This window comes from Fonsecaea multimorphosa (assembly GCF_000836435.1).
Source record: "Fonsecaea multimorphosa CBS 102226 unplaced genomic scaffold supercont1.17, whole genome shotgun sequence".
In the NCBI taxonomy this organism is placed as follows: domain Eukaryota; kingdom Fungi; phylum Ascomycota; class Eurotiomycetes; order Chaetothyriales; family Herpotrichiellaceae; genus Fonsecaea; species Fonsecaea multimorphosa.
This window is the reverse complement of record NW_015971651.1, coordinates 651,411-669,052: the sequence shown is the minus strand read 5'-3', so window position 1 is coordinate 669,052 and position 17,642 is coordinate 651,411. Positions and strand designations below refer to the sequence as shown.

Sequence of the window (17,642 nt, the reverse complement as noted above, 5' to 3'; positions counted from 1 at the left end):
TGAATGGGCATTGGATACAAAACTTTTTTGTTGCTCTTGCTGTTGATCTTGTTGACTGTTTTCCGCAAGTTCCTTTAGAAGTTCGATCTGACAACGGGATTGGACCCCAAGTACTTCATCATGACGTCCTTGTACAACGCCTTGCACGGCGGCGAAGCACACGCGAGTCTGAGATGTCCAAATACTTCGTACGGACGACAAAGGCCAACCCGGTCTTGCTCAGCATTTCACGCACCAACCCCCGAGCAAAACTGACCGATTATAGCGGGCTCTGCCGCAGTACTCGGCATAGACGACGAATAAACCGCCCCCCCCGCCCCGGTCGCCGTTTGGGCGTGATGTAGGTATGCAACTTTGTCCATGTAATTTTTCAAACACGGCTTGGCCCACCTCTAGCGACTACCTAGCTTTTGCACATACCCCCTTTGACCAGGTGGTTTGGGGTTGTATGACTACCTAAGTAGAGAGAGTGGGGGGAAGCCCCTTCGATAGGCTGGCGACCCCGTACTACTCATGCAAAGCTAGGTCAGGTAGGAGCGTGAAGGCAGGGAATTTGCAACTCACGAGGATACTAGGTAGGTAGGTAGGTCCCTGAAGTAAGGCTGAAATACATAATAATACATACGGTAGCCTACCTAGGTGGGTAAGTCGAGAGTCGAGATGGTAATTAATATAGCCCGATTATACTAGACTACCTACTCATACGCATTGCGCAGCGACCACGACGAAAGGAGTTAGTTGCTCCAAGTGCTAACCTCCATGGTTCCACTGTGGGCTTCGAAAACTTCTAGCCGTAAGATCTTAAGATAACCACTTGATCCTGATAGTTCCCGTAATATCAAATGGGCTTCTCGTCTCACATAGGCGTCTTATCATTAAGTTCAAACAACCAGGTTCTTCAGACACTGGTTACTTGTAGGTCGTCAGTCTAGCATCATCCTTGCAGGCTCGGGTCAAACGACCAAATGGCCGCCTCTACGGGCTGCATGATGCATTCGTTCCCTCCACGCTACGAAGAGGCTTGGATGATCTCTGTGATGACTTCAGGGAACTCTTGCCATGTGACCCTGCCACCATCGTCACCCACAGTCTCCAGCCTGGAAGTAATGCCGAACTTCAAGCTCGGGATGGTGCGAGGATCGACAAGCTCTCCGGTAGCCTTGATCACCAACAGTGGCTCGTTAGCTAAATGTTTTATGAAGAAAACTTGTCCTTACTCTTTCCAAAAAAAAAAAGGGAGAAGAAAAGGCTTACCGTTACCACTCTCCATTTCAAGTTTTTGACCAAGAAAGGCTTCACATTCTCGGGACTGAGGTCCGCAAGGTCTCCGGTCAGCATGTAGTCGAGCAAGGTGGACGTGATTCCCGCCGTGTCGGTCTGTAGATGGTTGAGATTTACTGCCTGCATGTGGCAGTTGTCGCATGCTTCGACTGGAGCGGCAAAGATGTGGCTGATTCCGCCGAGCGTGCGATAGGATATATATTGACTTGTGGGGACAGCAACCGGGGGTGGAGTTCCAATGAAGTAGAAGATGGTAAAAGATCCATTGAGAGCAAGCCTGATTCCGACGTTAGCCCCAATAAGCGACCAGCAGAGAGGAGGTGAGCACTGAGCACATCAGACTTACCTTTCCACAGAGTCATCTACATACCATTGACGTTCCACTCGTGACTCGTCAATGTCGGAATCGTCTGCCATGGCGACTTCAGCCGGGTCCATGTGCTTCAATGATCGCTGAGCCGCAGTCGCTTTCTGTTCAGCCGTGGGTTCACTTGGCTCTGATTCTGTTGCGACCACCCGAGCGACCATCCCAGCAAGACTTTCTTTCACCAGGCTCGCCTGTTGCGCGAATGTAGCCGCCGTAGCAACAGCGGCAGAGGTAACTGTTTTTTTTCTAGGCTTGGACGTCTTGTCATACTGGAAAACCTGCGCCTCAGAATCCACGGGTAGAATACTCATGTCAAGCCGGCCTTCCGACGGCGGTGTGCCAGTAATGGTCGGACTTCTAGACGTTCGCTGTGCCCATCTGTATCGATCCACAAAATCCTTGGCGACCTGTTTGTTGTACCCTTGCTGATGAGGCTCGAGTGTTGTTTTGAGATCGGGATAGGTGTAGCCAAAGGTTTCGGTGGATTTCGAGCCTGCTGAATCCCAGAACCGATCGTTGGCCGGGGTATCGCCTTTTGAAGTCCTGAAAGGGAGCAGCGGTGCTTGATCCTCGCCGGGATCAAACCAAGAGTCCGGATGTGCTGCCTGCCACACCGCAAACCATCTATCAATTTGGCTTTCAACCACCCAGAGATTTTAGTCTGTGATTACTTCGCCGGGGGAAAAGTCCCAAAGAAACCACTCACGCGTGATGGATCCAAAAGATCGGATCGAAAGCCGCAATCGGCACGTCACTCATGTGACCTGCGGTGTTACCGATGTTGATATGATAATCCCCATGAACTTGAGTCCTCGAGTTAGCGATGCAGTCGGCGTTCTACATTGGCATACTCACTGCCTTCCAAGGATCTGTAGTAATTCGTGACGAACCCATCCATCTTCTCATGGTCGTAATCACTGATTGCGTTGGAGATGTCGCGTAGATCATCTTGCCAATTCGTGTTGAGAGTGTAGTTCAAGTGGTCCACTGGATGATCGTTCCGGGGGTGTCGAAGGGTTTTGTCTTTGTCGTAAACGCTTAACTTCAGAGGCACAAGGTCCCAGTCTTTCTGCGGTAGCTTGCCACCCTTAAGGAAGCTGAACGACTGCAGAGGATTGGGTCTTCTCACAAAGCCTTTTCCTGGGACATCCAGCATGATCTCGGTCTCGGTGAAGATCCTGGGAGCCTTGAAATCCCAGGAGAAAGTTCGCGTGCCATATTTGGCATTCTGGCCGCGTGCTCGAAAGTAATCCCAATATGGCAATCGGAAATCTTGAGCGGCTGTTCGGTAAGCGTCTTGGTCGGCTTTCTGCGGATAGCTCTGCGCAATCTCGAGCATCTTCAAGTAAATAGATTGTTCCAACATGGCCAAGTAAGGACGATGCCATGTCGGAAACTCTGGCAGGCCATGTACGCAATAGCCAGATTGATCATACTTCGTCGTGCCGATAGTCTCTTTGGTGCTGGATGCAACCCCATTCCACATAGCACTGGGAAGTCCGTGGATGCCTGCAATCTGATAGTAGCCCATGATCTTGGTTGAGTCGGGATCATTCATCAACTCGCCGAGGGCAAGACAGAATAAGTTGAACGTGTCCGGGTACTTCAACAAGAAGACATCAATATCGTAGCGTGGCTTCACATCACCAACGCCTTTCAACCCTAGAACAACGCCTTGCTGATGGGCTTGCTTGAGTTTGTTCAGGGCAGCCATGACTGGAAGTCAAGTTAGTACTTTGGAAGATTTCAGTCTGAGACAAAGCAAGTCTTCAGAAATATGCTCTGCAGAGACGCGGAAGAAGTGATAAATACTATAAATCCTGTTGCGCAAGCGACTATAATTCCAAATCTTTGAGAGATACGAGGACATCGGGAAACCTGAAGTTGTTCGCACCATAAAGCTCAAATGTTCTGCGACCCAAAATACCACAACTAGCCGCCTGCGCAGGGCCCCATCCCACGAGCTGGCTTGAAATCGGATAAAAGGTACGCTAGGGTAAGCTGTTTGAAGCGGTAAGACTCACAGAGTCCGGTAACAGGCAAGAGCAGGATCAAACAGGTAAATTGAGCTGATGAGTTGCGTGCTCATGCGGCCACAAGTCCAGGGATTCGTCACCAATAACATAGGGAACGTAGAACCGCCACGTCTAGATTCACGAGCTATAGAAGGCGACGCTGGAGGTGGCTGGCTGACTCGGTTAAACTCGTAAGGCAGTCTGCAAGTGAAAAAGCAAGCTGCATCCTCACAGCATCGCGAAAAGCTGTTGCGCATCCTTGATAGATGGCATTTTTGATCTGAGAACGTTCCAGACCGTGACGGCTCAGCTGTACCGTGTTCATAGAATGGTGATCAGCCACAAAGCTGCGGCCAGCTGATCGGACACTTCAAACCTATATGCATCAATAAGATGTCTCCAGCCATGTGCATATCCCCATGGGGGTAATTATGGATTGACAGATTTGGCTAAGAGAGTTCCTCTGGGCCGCTGCACAGGCCGGACCGGCCAAATATCTGCAGGAAAAGCGCTAGCCACACCAACATGATATGAATAAGGTGAATTGCCGTAATGGATGAAGGATTGTGTGACAGAACGGAGGAGGAACTCGATGTTCTGGATTAGGACGCGTGGAAACAACCGATGCTGTTACGGATGGTGCTACTTGGCACTTGGCACTTGGCACCATGAGATTGTCGCATGCACATGAACATAGCAGGTAGCCACCTGTCGAGGTAGACAATCCATTCGTTGATCACGTCTTTGCTTGCTAGATGCCATAGCTTCAAGAACGTAGCTCGCCCATTCTCAGCTCGCCACAAGCAAGTCACCTCGACTGAACTGTTGAGCTCCGGCCTTTCAGCTCCACAAGCTACGTCGACTGCCCTGCCGAGTCCCTGCATTTTCAGCTTGCTATACGAGGCGCTGGCTGGCAAGCCACATCGACTGGTGTGATTTGTCGCACTCCAATCGAAGACGGTTCTGGCCACCCGCGGCCAAGGAAATCTTACTCTCCTGGCACTGACGCCTACAGTCATGCATGTACTGCGTGATCTCGACAATGAAATTGCTGGTGGCGATGGGTTCGAGAAGAGCCTGCGCAAGCCACAGCAGTTTTCACGAACAGCTTTGTCCTCTTTTTGGACGAGTCAGAACGGACCTACTGTGCTCCAGCCTACGTACAGGCGATGCATCCCTGCGTCAAGGCTACCCGTTACAGCCGCTTTCCTCGAACATGTTGCAAGAAGGATGCAGACGGGTGCCAGGGACCTGTCGCAGAAGCAAATGAATATGGTAAGTAGTTGGAAGCCATTAAGGGGCTCTTGGCCCGTCCCAATGCAGCATGCCCATTTTCTGGGCTAATTGCAAGGTTCAGGCTGCTGAACGAACTTGAACGTTGAACAAGTGCTATGTGCATATGCATGGAACCCAGCTTTCGACCGTCTCTCTCTTGACAGCACGGAACCCCACCCCTTTTGGGCCTCTGGAACTGATCGAATCGGCTAGAACCTCCTACTTCAGACACCCATGAAAATGAACATTTGACGTACACCTAGCGCAGCTGCGGAGCTCCGCGTCGCGGTGATATCGAACTTTGCTCGAGCTGAGGACAAAGGGAGCGAGGGACGGTAGGCTGCTCCAGGACTGCCTGGTGTGGTATAAATGTGTCCTAGATTGCTCTCGCTGACACGCCCATGCTCGCCTTGTGCTTCAAAATTTTCACCTAATAGTTCTTCGAGACGACGAAAACCGACTACGACGACGACCACAATGGGGAATCCAGAGCTTGACACCAGAAACCTGAACATTGAGTGAGTCCCCATCACCACTGAGACTATGCCTTTAGTTGCCGATGGCTTTTCGAAACATACATTTGTTGACATGGTAATTTCTAGACGCTTCAATGCGTCCGCTCGGCTCGCAAACTCGTCCGTCGTGGACGGAGACGAAGAGCTCATCCCTCTCCGGAATGTATTCGATGGGAAGCCCATAGAGAATTTCCCCTCCACGGCCAATCAGTTGGAAACACTTGCACGTTCGTACCTAGTACCTATCAAGCGACAACTCTTAGCTTATGCTTTCTCCATTACGCTCATATACTCATACATTTTGTTCGTAACACAGAAACCCACCCGGAGAAATTACCAGATATCTTGAAATCTCTGGGTCTCTTGATCAATCACTTGCCAGTCCTGGCAGACTTGTCAGACCCGCCGGCGAACCGAGAGCCCGGATACTGGGACAGTCAATGGAAAGTCGTGTTGCAATATAAACGCCTGCTTCGGAGCGCGGTTGGACTTGCTCCATCTCGCATCCCATAGTGCAAGGAAACGATCCATGGGTATGACTCCAAACAAGCTTGACGAGCCGTGCAGGTGGTTAGGCCGAGTTACGTATGTCGAGTTAAGGACGTATCAAGTTCCTATTGGGAAACAGGTGGCAGGGCAGTGCTACTTCTATACCGAGCACATACTATTAACCTTTCGGCCTAGGTATGAAGGTACCTAGGTAATTAAATACTGTCTTGCGCCTTACCCAATATGGTATAGTCTAAGCCTATCTTTGCTTGCATTTCGCCAGTGTCTCTCCACATTCTTTCCATTAATTCGACAAGACCGTAAGGGGTTGGACACGTCCTTTGCTTTTGTTTCCTCTGTGTATTTACTCCTGTTAAGACAGAGTCGTCGGTTCTTCTCCGCGCAGCCCTTCGAGAGCAGCAGCCCCACGACCACGACCGCCGCGTCTCCTCCAATTTCCAATTTCCTGCGTGTGGGTGCTATATAATACGTGGTTGGCCTTTGGTTCTCCCGTCCATTTCTAGTACACACTGCTAGACATTATGGCACCCAGTAAAATTGCAAAACAGGACAAAAGCGGAACGGCAAAAAAGAATGGTCACGACAAAGCTGGCCGCCCCCAGCAGCAGGAGGCCAAGCTTGATCGCTCTAGTCGTAAGCAAACTCCTTTCATCATTTGGAATTTGCGACCTTAATGAATGACCACGAAGGGCAACATTCAGCCCGAGACAAAGGCGAGGAAGAAGACGCGATTGACGATCACCAGAGAAAGTGCCGGAGAATACAAGAAAAATGTCAGTCAGTGTGACACACACTCTCTCTCTCGCGCGCGCGCGCTCTCCCTCTCGCTCTACACAACCTTCATTCTTGCCTCGTCACCAACGTCGCTGACCGGCGTTGTAAGCCGACCAACAATTGCGCACGCAAAACTCAAGAGTAAATTCCAACATCTCCTCCCACAAGAGCCCGCGATCGCAAGAGAGAAAGGCCACGAACCACCAGCGAACGACAAGCAAAGGACAGAGGAGGAGGCCATCACAGAGACCAGCCGTGAAAGTGAAACAAGACTCTAAAGGAGTCCCTCCACCATCCATCTCCCAGCCGGCCGGGATAGAACGGAAGCGCTCGCACGACGCTCAAGCTGGAGCCGAAGTGGACAACTCTCAAAACGAGCGCCTCGCAAAACAGCTGAGGAGAAGTACTCATCCCGCGGTCGACCACTCTGAGGAAGACTTGCAAACAGGCTCTGAACTTGAAGCGGAAGCTGGTAAGCGAGAAGCCGTACGGCCTTCAATACAGTCCTCAAGGCTCCCCGCCACCAGATACCAGCTGTCTGAGGCCAATTTACGAATATTCAACGGAGAAATGAACCCCGCAGCCGACAATGCTCTAGTTCTCGGACAGGCCTCATCATGGCGATCTATAATCACATCGGAAGTGGACACACTCCGATCCCAGCGCTGTTCTAATACCAACGCCTTCTACCGCCACAAACATCTTCAAGCTGTACAGATCCACATCCACGCTGAGCCGCCTGACTACATCGAAGCCGCAGTCAACCTCATTGTCAACGCTAAACTCTCCAAGCAGCGCCGAGCTCAACTCAGTGTCATAGCCCAGGAACTGAGTCACGGCTGCCTCAAAAATATCAGGGCTCAGTCTGGCGAGGATGACTTTCTAGATCCGCTCCATACTGCCCTCAAGGCTCTGGGTCTCAAGAACCTCTGTCTCCGTGAAAAGCCGAGTGGCGAGAGGAGCTTAAGCCAACAGTTCAGCAGCAGTTGCATTTCAGTTCGAACTTCATGGCTGGTGTCCAGCAACTAGATGTTGACCATGTCCCAGCTCGACCGGGAAAGCGCCAGCAGCAGTCCGCTGGCGAGTACATGTCTCCCAAATCCTGTCGGGCTAACACACCCACCACTCCGCCAGCCAACAATTCACAGGGATGGCACACGATGCCTCGCCCAGCCCCACCTGTTCTGGAGAAATGGGGAGTTCGCTACCCAATCAAAACTCCCCGCCCCGACCTCTCAATAGGCACAGATCTCACGGCCCTTGTCTCTGCTCTCTCGGCGCAAAAACTCAACAAGGCCAAGGCCACGGCATTCATCGACTGGCTCCAGAACGAGATGGTGCAGCACGAGCCACAGGGCCCGCTTGAACCAATGCTTCTCTCAGTACCGGCACCAGGCGCTTTAGATCTCGCCTTCCCGTTTGCCGTTGTCGAGGGCACGGCTTACTCGACCGGTAACCAAATCTTCGCCGCAGAGAACCAGGCTGCGATTTCCGGGGTATGCGCGCTCAAGATCCAGCTTGACCTGGATAGCCTGGTCAACGGCGGCGCGATCACATCTGGTGCTCTGCCCACATCCTCCTCGAGCACCCATGCCCCGCTCTTCTTCTCCATCACCACCCAAGGGCCGATCCACGAGCTCTGGTACCACTGGACCGTCTATGACGAGGGTGTGCGCAGGTTCGAATCGAAACTTTTGGACAGTTGTAATGCGCTGGTGCTGGAGCGGGTGGAGGACCTTATGGTCAAGCTCAATAACGTGGGTAATTGGGGTACAGGACCGTTTGTGAAGTCCGTGGTGGAGCGTCTTGGGAAAGTCGCAGTCAAGGTGGAGACTTAGTGCTAAAAAAAAAAAAGCAAATGTTGAAACAAATTCTGGTACTACAGGTTATCTCGCCGATATACTTTAACAAGGGATGCCTGACGTCTACTGAATTCTACTGTTGCCTTCTGCTATCGCCCCAGGCTGTTCTTTATCCATACGCGCACGGTGATCATACGCGCACGATGATCGTACGAGCACGGTGATCATACACGCACGGTGATCATACGCGCAAGATGATCTTACGCGCATGCTGATCATACACTAACATATGTTGATTTTATTTGATTTACCTACTTAAGCTAAGCTATTTACAGGCACCGGTGGTGGTGCTCAATACCAGTAGGAGTTACCCTCAGGGAATCGAACCCTCCTACCTACCTAGGTATACGACCGTTTACAACTCAGGATAACCAGTGACAACGGCGCAATCAAGGGGGCCGCTTCCTATATCCCACCTCGACATTCTATACTTATAGAGTCACAGCTGACGGCTAAGGGGGGCTGGGTAGGGTTAGCTACATAGACATATCCGGATGGACCTATTCTATAGCCAGCTGCCTACCCCTTCGTCCTTTTCCGAAATACCGTCGATCTCCGGTATTAGGCCTTCCGGAGTATACTGATCTTCGGTAGACTATCCTAATTAGGAGGTCGATAGTCTTAAACTACCTATACGACGGGATAATACCCGTAGAGCTAACGTAAACAGCCCTATCCTAGGCTAGATACTTTGGCCCCTTAAGGATTCTTTAGGGTCCGAGGATCTTCCCCCTATAGAGCTTTAAAGTTCTTCAGCGAGTATTCTACGCCTAAGGGCGGTGCTGTAGGATTCGGCCGCCACTGTGATCATACGCTCACGGTGATTGTATACGCACAAGTGAATTATACGTGATGACCTGGCGATTGCAAAAAGGTTATAAGTAGGGTAGATATCTCCCAAGGGCTCCTGTCTCTGGTTCATTGCTCCCTCAATCCATCCTAAGATTTCATCATTTCTTATCTGACTTTTGACGAATAGTCCTTTTGCACTGCGCCCCTTCCCTAACGCTCGATAACAAACTGTCTTAACAACAACAACAATGCTTTTCACACGTTCAAAGGCCTTGACCTTCGGCACAGTCATGATGGGTTTCCTCAACGCAGGATCAGCCTTTGTCATGACAGCCTGGGAGAACCCCGACTGCACTGGGACTGCCAGATCAATCAATGTATGGGACAACTCGTGCAAAGAGTTCGGAACCGGGTTTGCTGCGTTCACGCTGGACGTTTACGGTGGCTCGGATCAAAAGGCCTATATCTCGAGAGCGTCAGGGTGTAATATCGCCGAGGCTGATATGTCGGGTTACGTGGATGGCGAGGCGAAGGGGTTTCAGCTCGGGGTCTGCAATTCAGAGGGTGTCGGCTAGTAAGTTTCTTTCACGCCCCCATTCACAACTCCAGGGTCCGAGCGAAAGCTCGATGAGGCAAATGGTCTCGGATGCCGCTCATTCGACCGTCTGAAGCGATATAGGTCCTAACAATATTCTCTAGTGTGTACAACTCTGTGGCTTCTTATTACACTGGACAATGACCCGTTTGCTTTTGGCTCAAACGCTCAGTAAGTTCACCACACCCGTGTTCGTCGTAATGACGGCGGCGATGACTGATGCTCTGGAAAGGACCAACGGCTTTGTCTGGCGTTTGACATTAGTACGAGTCACTTATCATGTACGGCGGGGTGGGAGAAGTCCATTCGTAGCAGTATTTGGAACGAGGCCCTCACTCGAAAGCTGTACATAGTTCACAAGCAAGGGTTTCTGAGGCTTCTTCTATTGAACTGGGGCGCGGCTGAAGGGCGAAGGTGATGGCGGCCTTGGGGGAGGGGATGGTGAAGACGATCCACAGAGCAGGATATGTAGGCAGCGGTGCATGGATAAATATGTCAAACAGTCGCATGTGATCGGTCTTGCGTGATCTGAAGATCCGGAAACTGACATACTGGGACTCGAAATGGATCCTATGGCAATCGAAAGTCCAGTACATGTATTTTCTGGCAGGTTACTGGTCACCCAATGCTGCCAGCCGTGACAGCCAAACGTGGCGCAGCTTGCTATCGACGCTGGTATACTAAAAGCACGGTCGATATTACGAAGCAAAGCTCTCCCATAGAGTCATTCAATCCACACCTCGTTTTGTGCTGCCGGAGATGCGGCAATGGCTTGGTCAAAATTCCTATTAAATATGCAAAATCAACCACCTCACAAAAGAGAGGTTCGCACCTCGAGTTTTTGCGAATGAGAATGGAAAAGGCACTCTTCAACTGAGAGCCCAGAGCAACTCTTTGCTTCTAAGGCGGACATACCAACGAGAGAAGCTTCATCAGTTGCACGACGTTGATTTCGTTGGCCCGGACGCTATTATATGCCGCTCCATCGTCCGGGGTCGACTCAAAAGACCTGAGCCAGGAGGAAATGTCGGTCGACTTGATGAACGGATTCCACGGGGCTGCACCATTTGGGCCGGTCACCAAAGCCGCAGATCCCACCACCCTGTCTACAAATGAGTTCTGAAACACGTGAAGTGGATGTTCACGTCTCAATACAAGGGCGAAGTCGGTGTTGCTGAACTGATATATTTGGTCGCCCGCCTTGACAGGGCAGGTTGCCAGTCCAAAGGACGCGGCATGCGCCCTGGTTGATTCGCCGAGATCGAATTCGACCGCAAAGCTGGAGAGATGCTCGGGCTGGACTAGCGGCGCCTTCTGGACGTCGGGGAAATTGACCCATTTCTCATAGTCTCTATAATAGGACCTGTGGCTCGGCAACGCCCGCATTCCTGCGGCTTGCTTGCGAATACCATCGAGTAGTTGCAGCCGCTCGTCGTAACTCAAGGCTCCAGAGGCGACGTGGCCTCGAGGATATGGTTCGATGTTGAATTTTAATGTGCTACGCACCGCATACACTGCGTTTCGCCGCTCAGTCTCGGATGCATAGTCGCAGAGGAGGTGCTTGTATAACAGGGCGGCCGTCCCCACGACTTCCCTCGCTCCCAACTCCTGGGACCAAATCAAGCACCATAATACCTCGACAAACAGCTCGGCACAGGTAAAGGCGTAGTTGACGGTGATTGGCGGGTCGAGCTGAATGCAAAGGTTGAGTACCGAATAAACCTTGTCTCGAGGATCCATGCATTCGAAGTCGGCATAGCGCATCAGGAGATGTTGTAAGGGTTGACGAGAGTTTGAGAGACTGGACGCGGCTGTTCGATGCTCGCATAACTGGATACATTTTGCCGTGGCAATGGCTTTCCAGTCTGGGTGGATCCATTTAGATTTATCTCTGCGGACCATGACCCAGTAGGCAAAGTCTTCGAGGAGACTTAATGGCATGGCGAAGGATTTTGATTGAAGTGTGACACGGTCGGCGATGACGATCTCCTGGATGATCCATGACCTAGTCCAATAGTCGTGCTCCATAACCGTCTCCAAAGCCCCCCAAAGTTCTTGGGCATCCTCACTCTTTTTCCGGAAGTCGGTATATTGCCAGAGTCTTGGAGTCGATAGAAGCTGCGACACCTTTCGGAGGGCGTCCTCATCTCGCAGGTCTAGCCAAGCGACCACGGTTTCGGCTCGTTCGTAAATTGTTCCCATCTTCTCGACCTGGCTGTTGCGCTCTTGGACATTAGACTGATCGATGGAAACGGCGTCGATCCACAACATGCGAGGCTGGTGTGGATCTCGTAGGCATCTGAACATGTCTACGAGATTGTCGCGTGCAAAGAAGCGCATGCCGTCCAGGTGAATGGCGCGCAAGGGATTCTTGGATCTCCATTTGTAGGATATCGCTGTGTATGCCGGCGCAGAGTCGATGGCATAAGTCCGCAGCTTTGCATGAATGTTGGCGGCAGCCTCCAGGCTCGGTTCGAGCTCAAGAAGCCTGATCTGCGTGTCTCCCTCCTCCAGTGGAGGGTACGTGTAGGGATAAAGTTTGCAAGAGCAGGTCCTGCATGCCACGAAGGGTGAACTAGTGGCCTTCATGTTAATCCTTCTTGTGTTGGATGATGGTTCATGCTACGCCTCCTCGGAGGTTCCAAAGCGGGAGAAGTCCCTTTGGAGTTCATGCTGGCACCCATGTGAAGGAATGCGCTGTAGCGATTATATGATGGTTGGAAATGCCTGATGGGTGGACGTCTGCCTGGTATCTCAAGGGGTTCGGGGGTGGCTGTGCAAGGCGCATCGATGAGGCTGAGCAGCAGCAGCGCAATTAGCTTTTGGCCAGCGCGAAAGCTTGGGCAATGAGTTGGTTGATGGTGTGTTGTTGACTGCAAAAGATGTTGCAGGGCCATGGCAATCATGATCCACCTAGCCTCCACGTATATCTACCACCGTCATACACCATTGTTCTTTACGCTCTACTACAGCGCCTACAGCATGCTAAGAGGCACCAGTAATGTCAGTCATCATAGTGTGGAAGGCTACTCGTATCCATTACTTGCCAGTGCCAAGTTGAATCAGAGGTGCCCGCACTCCTGGACAAGCTTCTTTTGTGCAACCGCGTGGCTGCCCAATCAACCGTGATACTCCAGAGCGTTATATCTGGTATTTGGATTAAGGTTCTTGTTTGTGCCTATGTATTAGTACATGTATACCTGAAACCTGAACTGGAGATGGTCACAAGACCTTATCCCCGGGCATCCCACGCCGAATATGTGACAAACCAAAGACAGAAATTACTACGTTCTCCTTCCCGGTCACCTTTCCTGACAGATGACCTCCTGCTACCCTCTGAGGGGAGGAGGTTCTCGTCTGGCCGTTGTGTTCCTGATCGATATCTCGATCTTTCAACTCGTTGTGAGACCCAGCTCTTGATAGCCATAGCCCGATCCTTTGTAATTTAGACTTCCCCTTCCTTCTTCGTTCTCATAGGAGAAACCTCGTTCTCGTCTTTGTAGGCGTATCGACTGAACCGCCTGATGCGCGCCCCGAAGAAATAAAAGACGTAAGGGATCGCGCAACACGCGAGAGCCAGGAATGCCAGAAGCGAACTCGCCCACTGGTACCCCAAGGTGTGGTACATCTGGATGGTGAACAGCACGACGCTGGCGCCCCAGAAGGACCGGATGCAGGTCTTGGCGGCGAGCGCTGAGGCGGCGAGATGCTGATAGGTGTCGACGAGGTAGTTGTTGGCCGAGTTATACAGGAAGATGAACCCAAAGCCGACGGGGAAGCCGCCCATCATGGGTCCCCAGTACGAGACGTCCGGGTATGAGGTCCAGCCGAATATGAAGAGTCCAACCGGAATCAGCCAGCAGGAGAACATCATGGGGACGAGGCGTGCTTCCGCCGGCGGCTTGCCGTCGGGGTATTTGGCGCAGATGGATAGGTAGTGCTTGTTGACCAGCGGCGAACATATGGCCGAAAGAAGGACGCCGAGGGCCAGCGGAATGAACATAAGACCCGTGCTACCTTCAGACCAACCCTTACCCTCAACGTAGATGATCGGGTACGCGACGAAGAACATGTAAAGGAGGCCGTAGAGCACCGACATGTACAACGAGATGAGAAGGACGATGGGTTCGAGGAAAAGCAGTTGCAGAGGCCGAACGAGAAAAATGCGCAGTTGTTGTGTCAAGGGGCGCGCATCGAGGTCCCGTTCCGTGACGAATTTGCTGTCACCCGTCTCTTTACGCAATTTCTTCGCCCTTCTGGCCAAGAGGACAGGTGTGTAAGTTTCTGGCACCGTAAAGGTCAGGATGGCCAGACAGAGACCGGCGAGGATCATTTGGATCCAGTAAAGCCAGCGCCATCCAGCGGCGTCACCAAGGTAGCCTCCTGCCAAGGGGCCGATTGCAGGGCCGATGAAGGGAGCCGCCGAGAAAACGGCCATGGGAACGCCCCGCTCTTCATTTTTCCAGAGATCGGCCAACGTCCCGCCGACGAGGGTCATGGGTGCAGAGAATGCAATACCGTCAATCAGACGACAGACCAACAGTGTCCCAATGTTCTGGGCCACGGCGCAGGGGATTTCGAATATGACAGCAAGAGCCAAGGTGATGATATAGACCGGCTTCCGACCATAGAGCTCTGACAAGGGTGCAAATGCGAGGGGACCGACCCCAAAACCAATGACGAACATGGTGATGGTCAAGAGGGATACTTCCTCTGACACGTGGAACGTTTCTGAGACGCCTTCCAAGTCGGCAGTGATGACAGCGCTGTTGAAGGCGACGGTAAAGCAAGTGAATGCCACGGTCATGGTGCACCACCATTCTATTCACAGAGAGGTCAGCAACTGCAGGAATCAGAACAAATGCGATGTGGCGCAGAGAAACGTACTGTAAGGCTTAGACCAATTCTTTGGGTTTTCCGGGTCGCCAATCTTGAAAGTAACCAACTCATGCTCCTCGAGCTTTCCACTAACTCTCGATATTGTCTTCTTGGGAATCACACCGGTGACAGTCTCCTCTAAATATTCGTTCATATCGGCCTCATCGCTGAGGATATCATAAGGCAAATCCAGCACGTCTGAGGCATCTTGCGTCGGTCTGGTCTGATAGTTTTCCAGTGTCCGACGAGTAGAAGCCCGGGTCAGTCTGCTGTCTGATTTTTCGACGCCATGCTCCCGAGAGCTGGAAGCATCCGTCAGCGTGGGCGTTGTAGTTAGAGAAGTCCCGTGGGATATGTGAGCGTGCTCCATGGTGAGCTCGGCGAATTAGGAATCGGCAAGGGAAATAGTTTTGAATTCTGGGACTGTTTCTCTGGGCAGAGTAGAATGGCAAAGTTGAGCTGGGCGACAAGAAGGGGTAACGAAGACCCGGGAACATGGTGTATATATATCATGGCTCCACCAAGTCTCGTGCCTCGTTGACACAGGCGATCTAGTGGCTTCGCAGCCCAACAAGGACAACATCATCGACATATGCACATGCTTCGATCTTCTATGGTCGCACTCGGCCATGCGCAAAACGCGAAAAGACGACGAGGTTGACCAGGTGGAGTGAAACTGCGGAAATGCTCGCCGCGAGCCAGACTTGCACCCAATAAGCTGGCGCATTCACTTAAGCTTAAGTCAAATGAAAGGAAAAGTCGGCATCCCCTTATTAGAGCGAGAGACCGAATATCACTAAGAAGGGGCGGTGGGCATTGATAAATCGACGCAGTTCAACCCGAAGCCAACTGAAATGTACCGTTGAGAAAAGCCGCGCAGGAGCAGCGACGCTGATTGGGAGAGGAAGCGAGGACAACAGTACGTGGACTGAAGATTTCCGAGAGTACTCCGAGACCAAAGAAGCAACGAGCTGTCTCCGATTCGGGGCAACATGATCTTGACGGTGGTTGGCGGCCTTGTGGAAGATCTGGCAAGGCTCTGAGGTGCAGGAATACCGAGTCCTCGATCACCACAAATCAATACAGAGGTTTCAAGGCCGAGTCAGCGAAGGTGCTGGCAATTGATCAGTCTAAGAAGAAATCCCAGTTGGATCTGCATCCAATGAATGTAGCTTGGTGTCATTGAGAGCAGACTCGGTCCCGACATTCTGTAGAGATTTTGGTGAATGCTCTTCAGAGTGAGGGCGCTTCTATCCTCATCTGCTGGGGACCACAAAATGGCTGAGAAAGGCATTCGTCCCAAATGTTATCGTGGGCCGCGTGTTGCAGAGAAAGAACCAACCAAACAGTATTGATGGGGTTTGTTTATTCCCCTAAGGGTTTTCCTTGTGCGTCTCGCCAGACTTTCGAGGATACATGCCAATCGACCAGCACAGGGTCAAGCCTCGGAATGCTTCAACGTGACAATCTCCCTATTCCGGAGAGTGGCGGAAATGAAATCTTTGCAGAGACTTACTCATCCAGGGAGAAAAGAGGCATTTTGTGAAACCGATCAAGAGTCTTGGCGGCAGCCTGTGACTCGGTGGCTTGTCGGGCTTGGCGTCACCAGCGTTTCGGATTCGACCTCGTGGCTGTCCGGAACGATGAGGTCATAATTTATCCGCCATTCCGATCAAGTTACTCGCAGCCCCGCCACTCTCCCGCGACATGACCCGGGATGACTAAGGACTCATGCTGCTGTCACCTGGGCTCGCTGGGTGTCATCCCTCTTGCGTTAAACCTTGAAAACATTGCGACGGCACCTCAGCTTCGCTCGTCTCTAAAAAACTGCCATCTCGCTACATGCCATATCAACATGTCAGACTACTACAACTCAAACCCGTATCCCCCTCCGCCGGGGAGTGGACACAATACGTACCCGCCTCCTCCGCGATCACAATACGAGGGTGGGCAAACCTACACTGCTCCACAGGTAAGGCTAGAATGATCGACCCTTTTTGTCTCGACCAGCTTCGGGTCTTGGCTGACTTCCTGGGTCAGTCCTCCTATGGAGAGTATCAGCCTGCTCGTGAAGACCAATACCGATCTTCCCCGCGTAATTCTGGAATGCAGGTCGGCCAGTACGCGGGCGAGTACGAGTACAATCGCGAGCGTCGCAACTCGGGCCCCTATGCTGCCAGCCAGTATCGAGGCGGTGACAACTCTTCATACTATGCGCCTCCGTCTCAAGGAAACGACGATCGCTACGACGACCGCCCGAGCTCCCGCGGCTCAAGGCGGGAAAGGGAAAGAGAAAGGTCACGAGGAAGAGAAGAGAAGCATCACGGCGGGCACGAGAAGGGGAAGGAGATAGGGGCTACTCTCCTTGGTGGCGCGGTTGGTGGATGTAAGTTTCAGGTCGCGACACCCCTTTGGACAGAGTCCTAACACAGTTACGCAGGGGCTGGCCATGAACTGGGCCACAGCAACAGCCTGATCACCGTTGCCGGAGCTCTTGCCGGTGCATATGCTGGTCACAAGCTCGAATCCAAGCATGAGAAGGACAAGGTTAAGAAGAGAGAACGCCGGGAAGGCGAGGCTTACGGCGAATACGATGACGACTACGATGACCGGAGAAGCCGCTCTGTCTCTCGGTCTCGCAGGAGGTCAGTGAGCAGGCGGAGGGACCGCAGCAGCAGCAGCAGTGAGAGTGATAGCAGCAGGCGCAGGCATCATCACCATCACTGAGCGAGGTAGAAGGGTTCGTGGCTCTTGTTGAATGGTTTCAAGGAGCGTCCA

At 52.0% G+C, this 17,642-nt stretch overlaps 7 protein-coding genes across 7 annotated transcripts; 4 read left to right on the top strand and 3 right to left on the bottom strand.

Annotated features, from left to right (window-relative positions):
• Positions 1–1,009: 1,009 nt before the first annotated feature.
• Positions 1,010–3,362, bottom strand: Z520_08145 (uncharacterized protein; the record flags this gene model as incomplete). Its single annotated transcript, XM_016778642.1, has 6 exons — positions 1,010–1,159; positions 1,255–1,558; positions 1,628–1,776; positions 1,885–2,284; positions 2,355–2,451; positions 2,504–3,362. 6 exons carry the CDS (start codon positions 3,360–3,362, stop codon positions 1,010–1,012), a joined length of 1,959 nt encoding a protein of 652 aa, XP_016630490.1.
• A 2,053-nt stretch (positions 3,363–5,415) lies between these two features.
• On the top strand, positions 5,416–7,766 carry Z520_08144 (uncharacterized protein; the record flags this gene model as incomplete). The annotated part of the gene is made up of 3 exons (XM_016778641.1): positions 5,416–5,456; positions 5,541–5,680; positions 6,847–7,766. 3 exons carry the CDS (start codon positions 5,416–5,418, stop codon positions 7,764–7,766), a joined length of 1,101 nt encoding a protein of 366 aa, XP_016630489.1.
• A 131-nt stretch (positions 7,767–7,897) lies between these two features.
• Positions 7,898–8,575, top strand: Z520_08143 (uncharacterized protein; the record flags this gene model as incomplete). The annotated part of the gene is made up of 1 exon (XM_016778640.1): positions 7,898–8,575. One exon carries the CDS (start codon positions 7,898–7,900, stop codon positions 8,573–8,575), a length of 678 nt encoding a protein of 225 aa, XP_016630488.1.
• A 1,064-nt stretch (positions 8,576–9,639) lies between these two features.
• Z520_08142 (uncharacterized protein) lies at positions 9,640–9,966 on the top strand (the record flags this gene model as incomplete). The annotated part of the gene is made up of 1 exon (XM_016778639.1): positions 9,640–9,966. One exon carries the CDS (start codon positions 9,640–9,642, stop codon positions 9,964–9,966), a length of 327 nt encoding a protein of 108 aa, XP_016630487.1.
• Positions 9,967–10,886: 920 nt separating this feature from the next.
• Positions 10,887–12,575, bottom strand: Z520_08141 (uncharacterized protein; the record flags this gene model as incomplete). Its single annotated transcript, XM_016778638.1, has 1 exon — positions 10,887–12,575. The coding sequence occupies one exon, from the start codon at positions 12,573–12,575 to the stop codon at positions 10,887–10,889; it is 1,689 nt and encodes a 562-aa protein (XP_016630486.1).
• An 856-nt stretch (positions 12,576–13,431) lies between these two features.
• Positions 13,432–15,234, bottom strand: Z520_08140 (uncharacterized protein; the record flags this gene model as incomplete). The annotated part of the gene is made up of 2 exons (XM_016778637.1): positions 13,432–14,807; positions 14,874–15,234. 2 exons carry the CDS (start codon positions 15,232–15,234, stop codon positions 13,432–13,434), a joined length of 1,737 nt encoding a protein of 578 aa, XP_016630485.1.
• A 1,485-nt stretch (positions 15,235–16,719) lies between these two features.
• Z520_08139 (uncharacterized protein) lies at positions 16,720–17,591 on the top strand (the record flags this gene model as incomplete). Its single annotated transcript, XM_016778636.1, has 3 exons — positions 16,720–16,836; positions 16,905–17,250; positions 17,305–17,591. 3 exons carry the CDS (start codon positions 16,720–16,722, stop codon positions 17,589–17,591), a joined length of 750 nt encoding a protein of 249 aa, XP_016630484.1.
• Between the last annotated feature and the right edge of the window lie 51 nt (positions 17,592–17,642).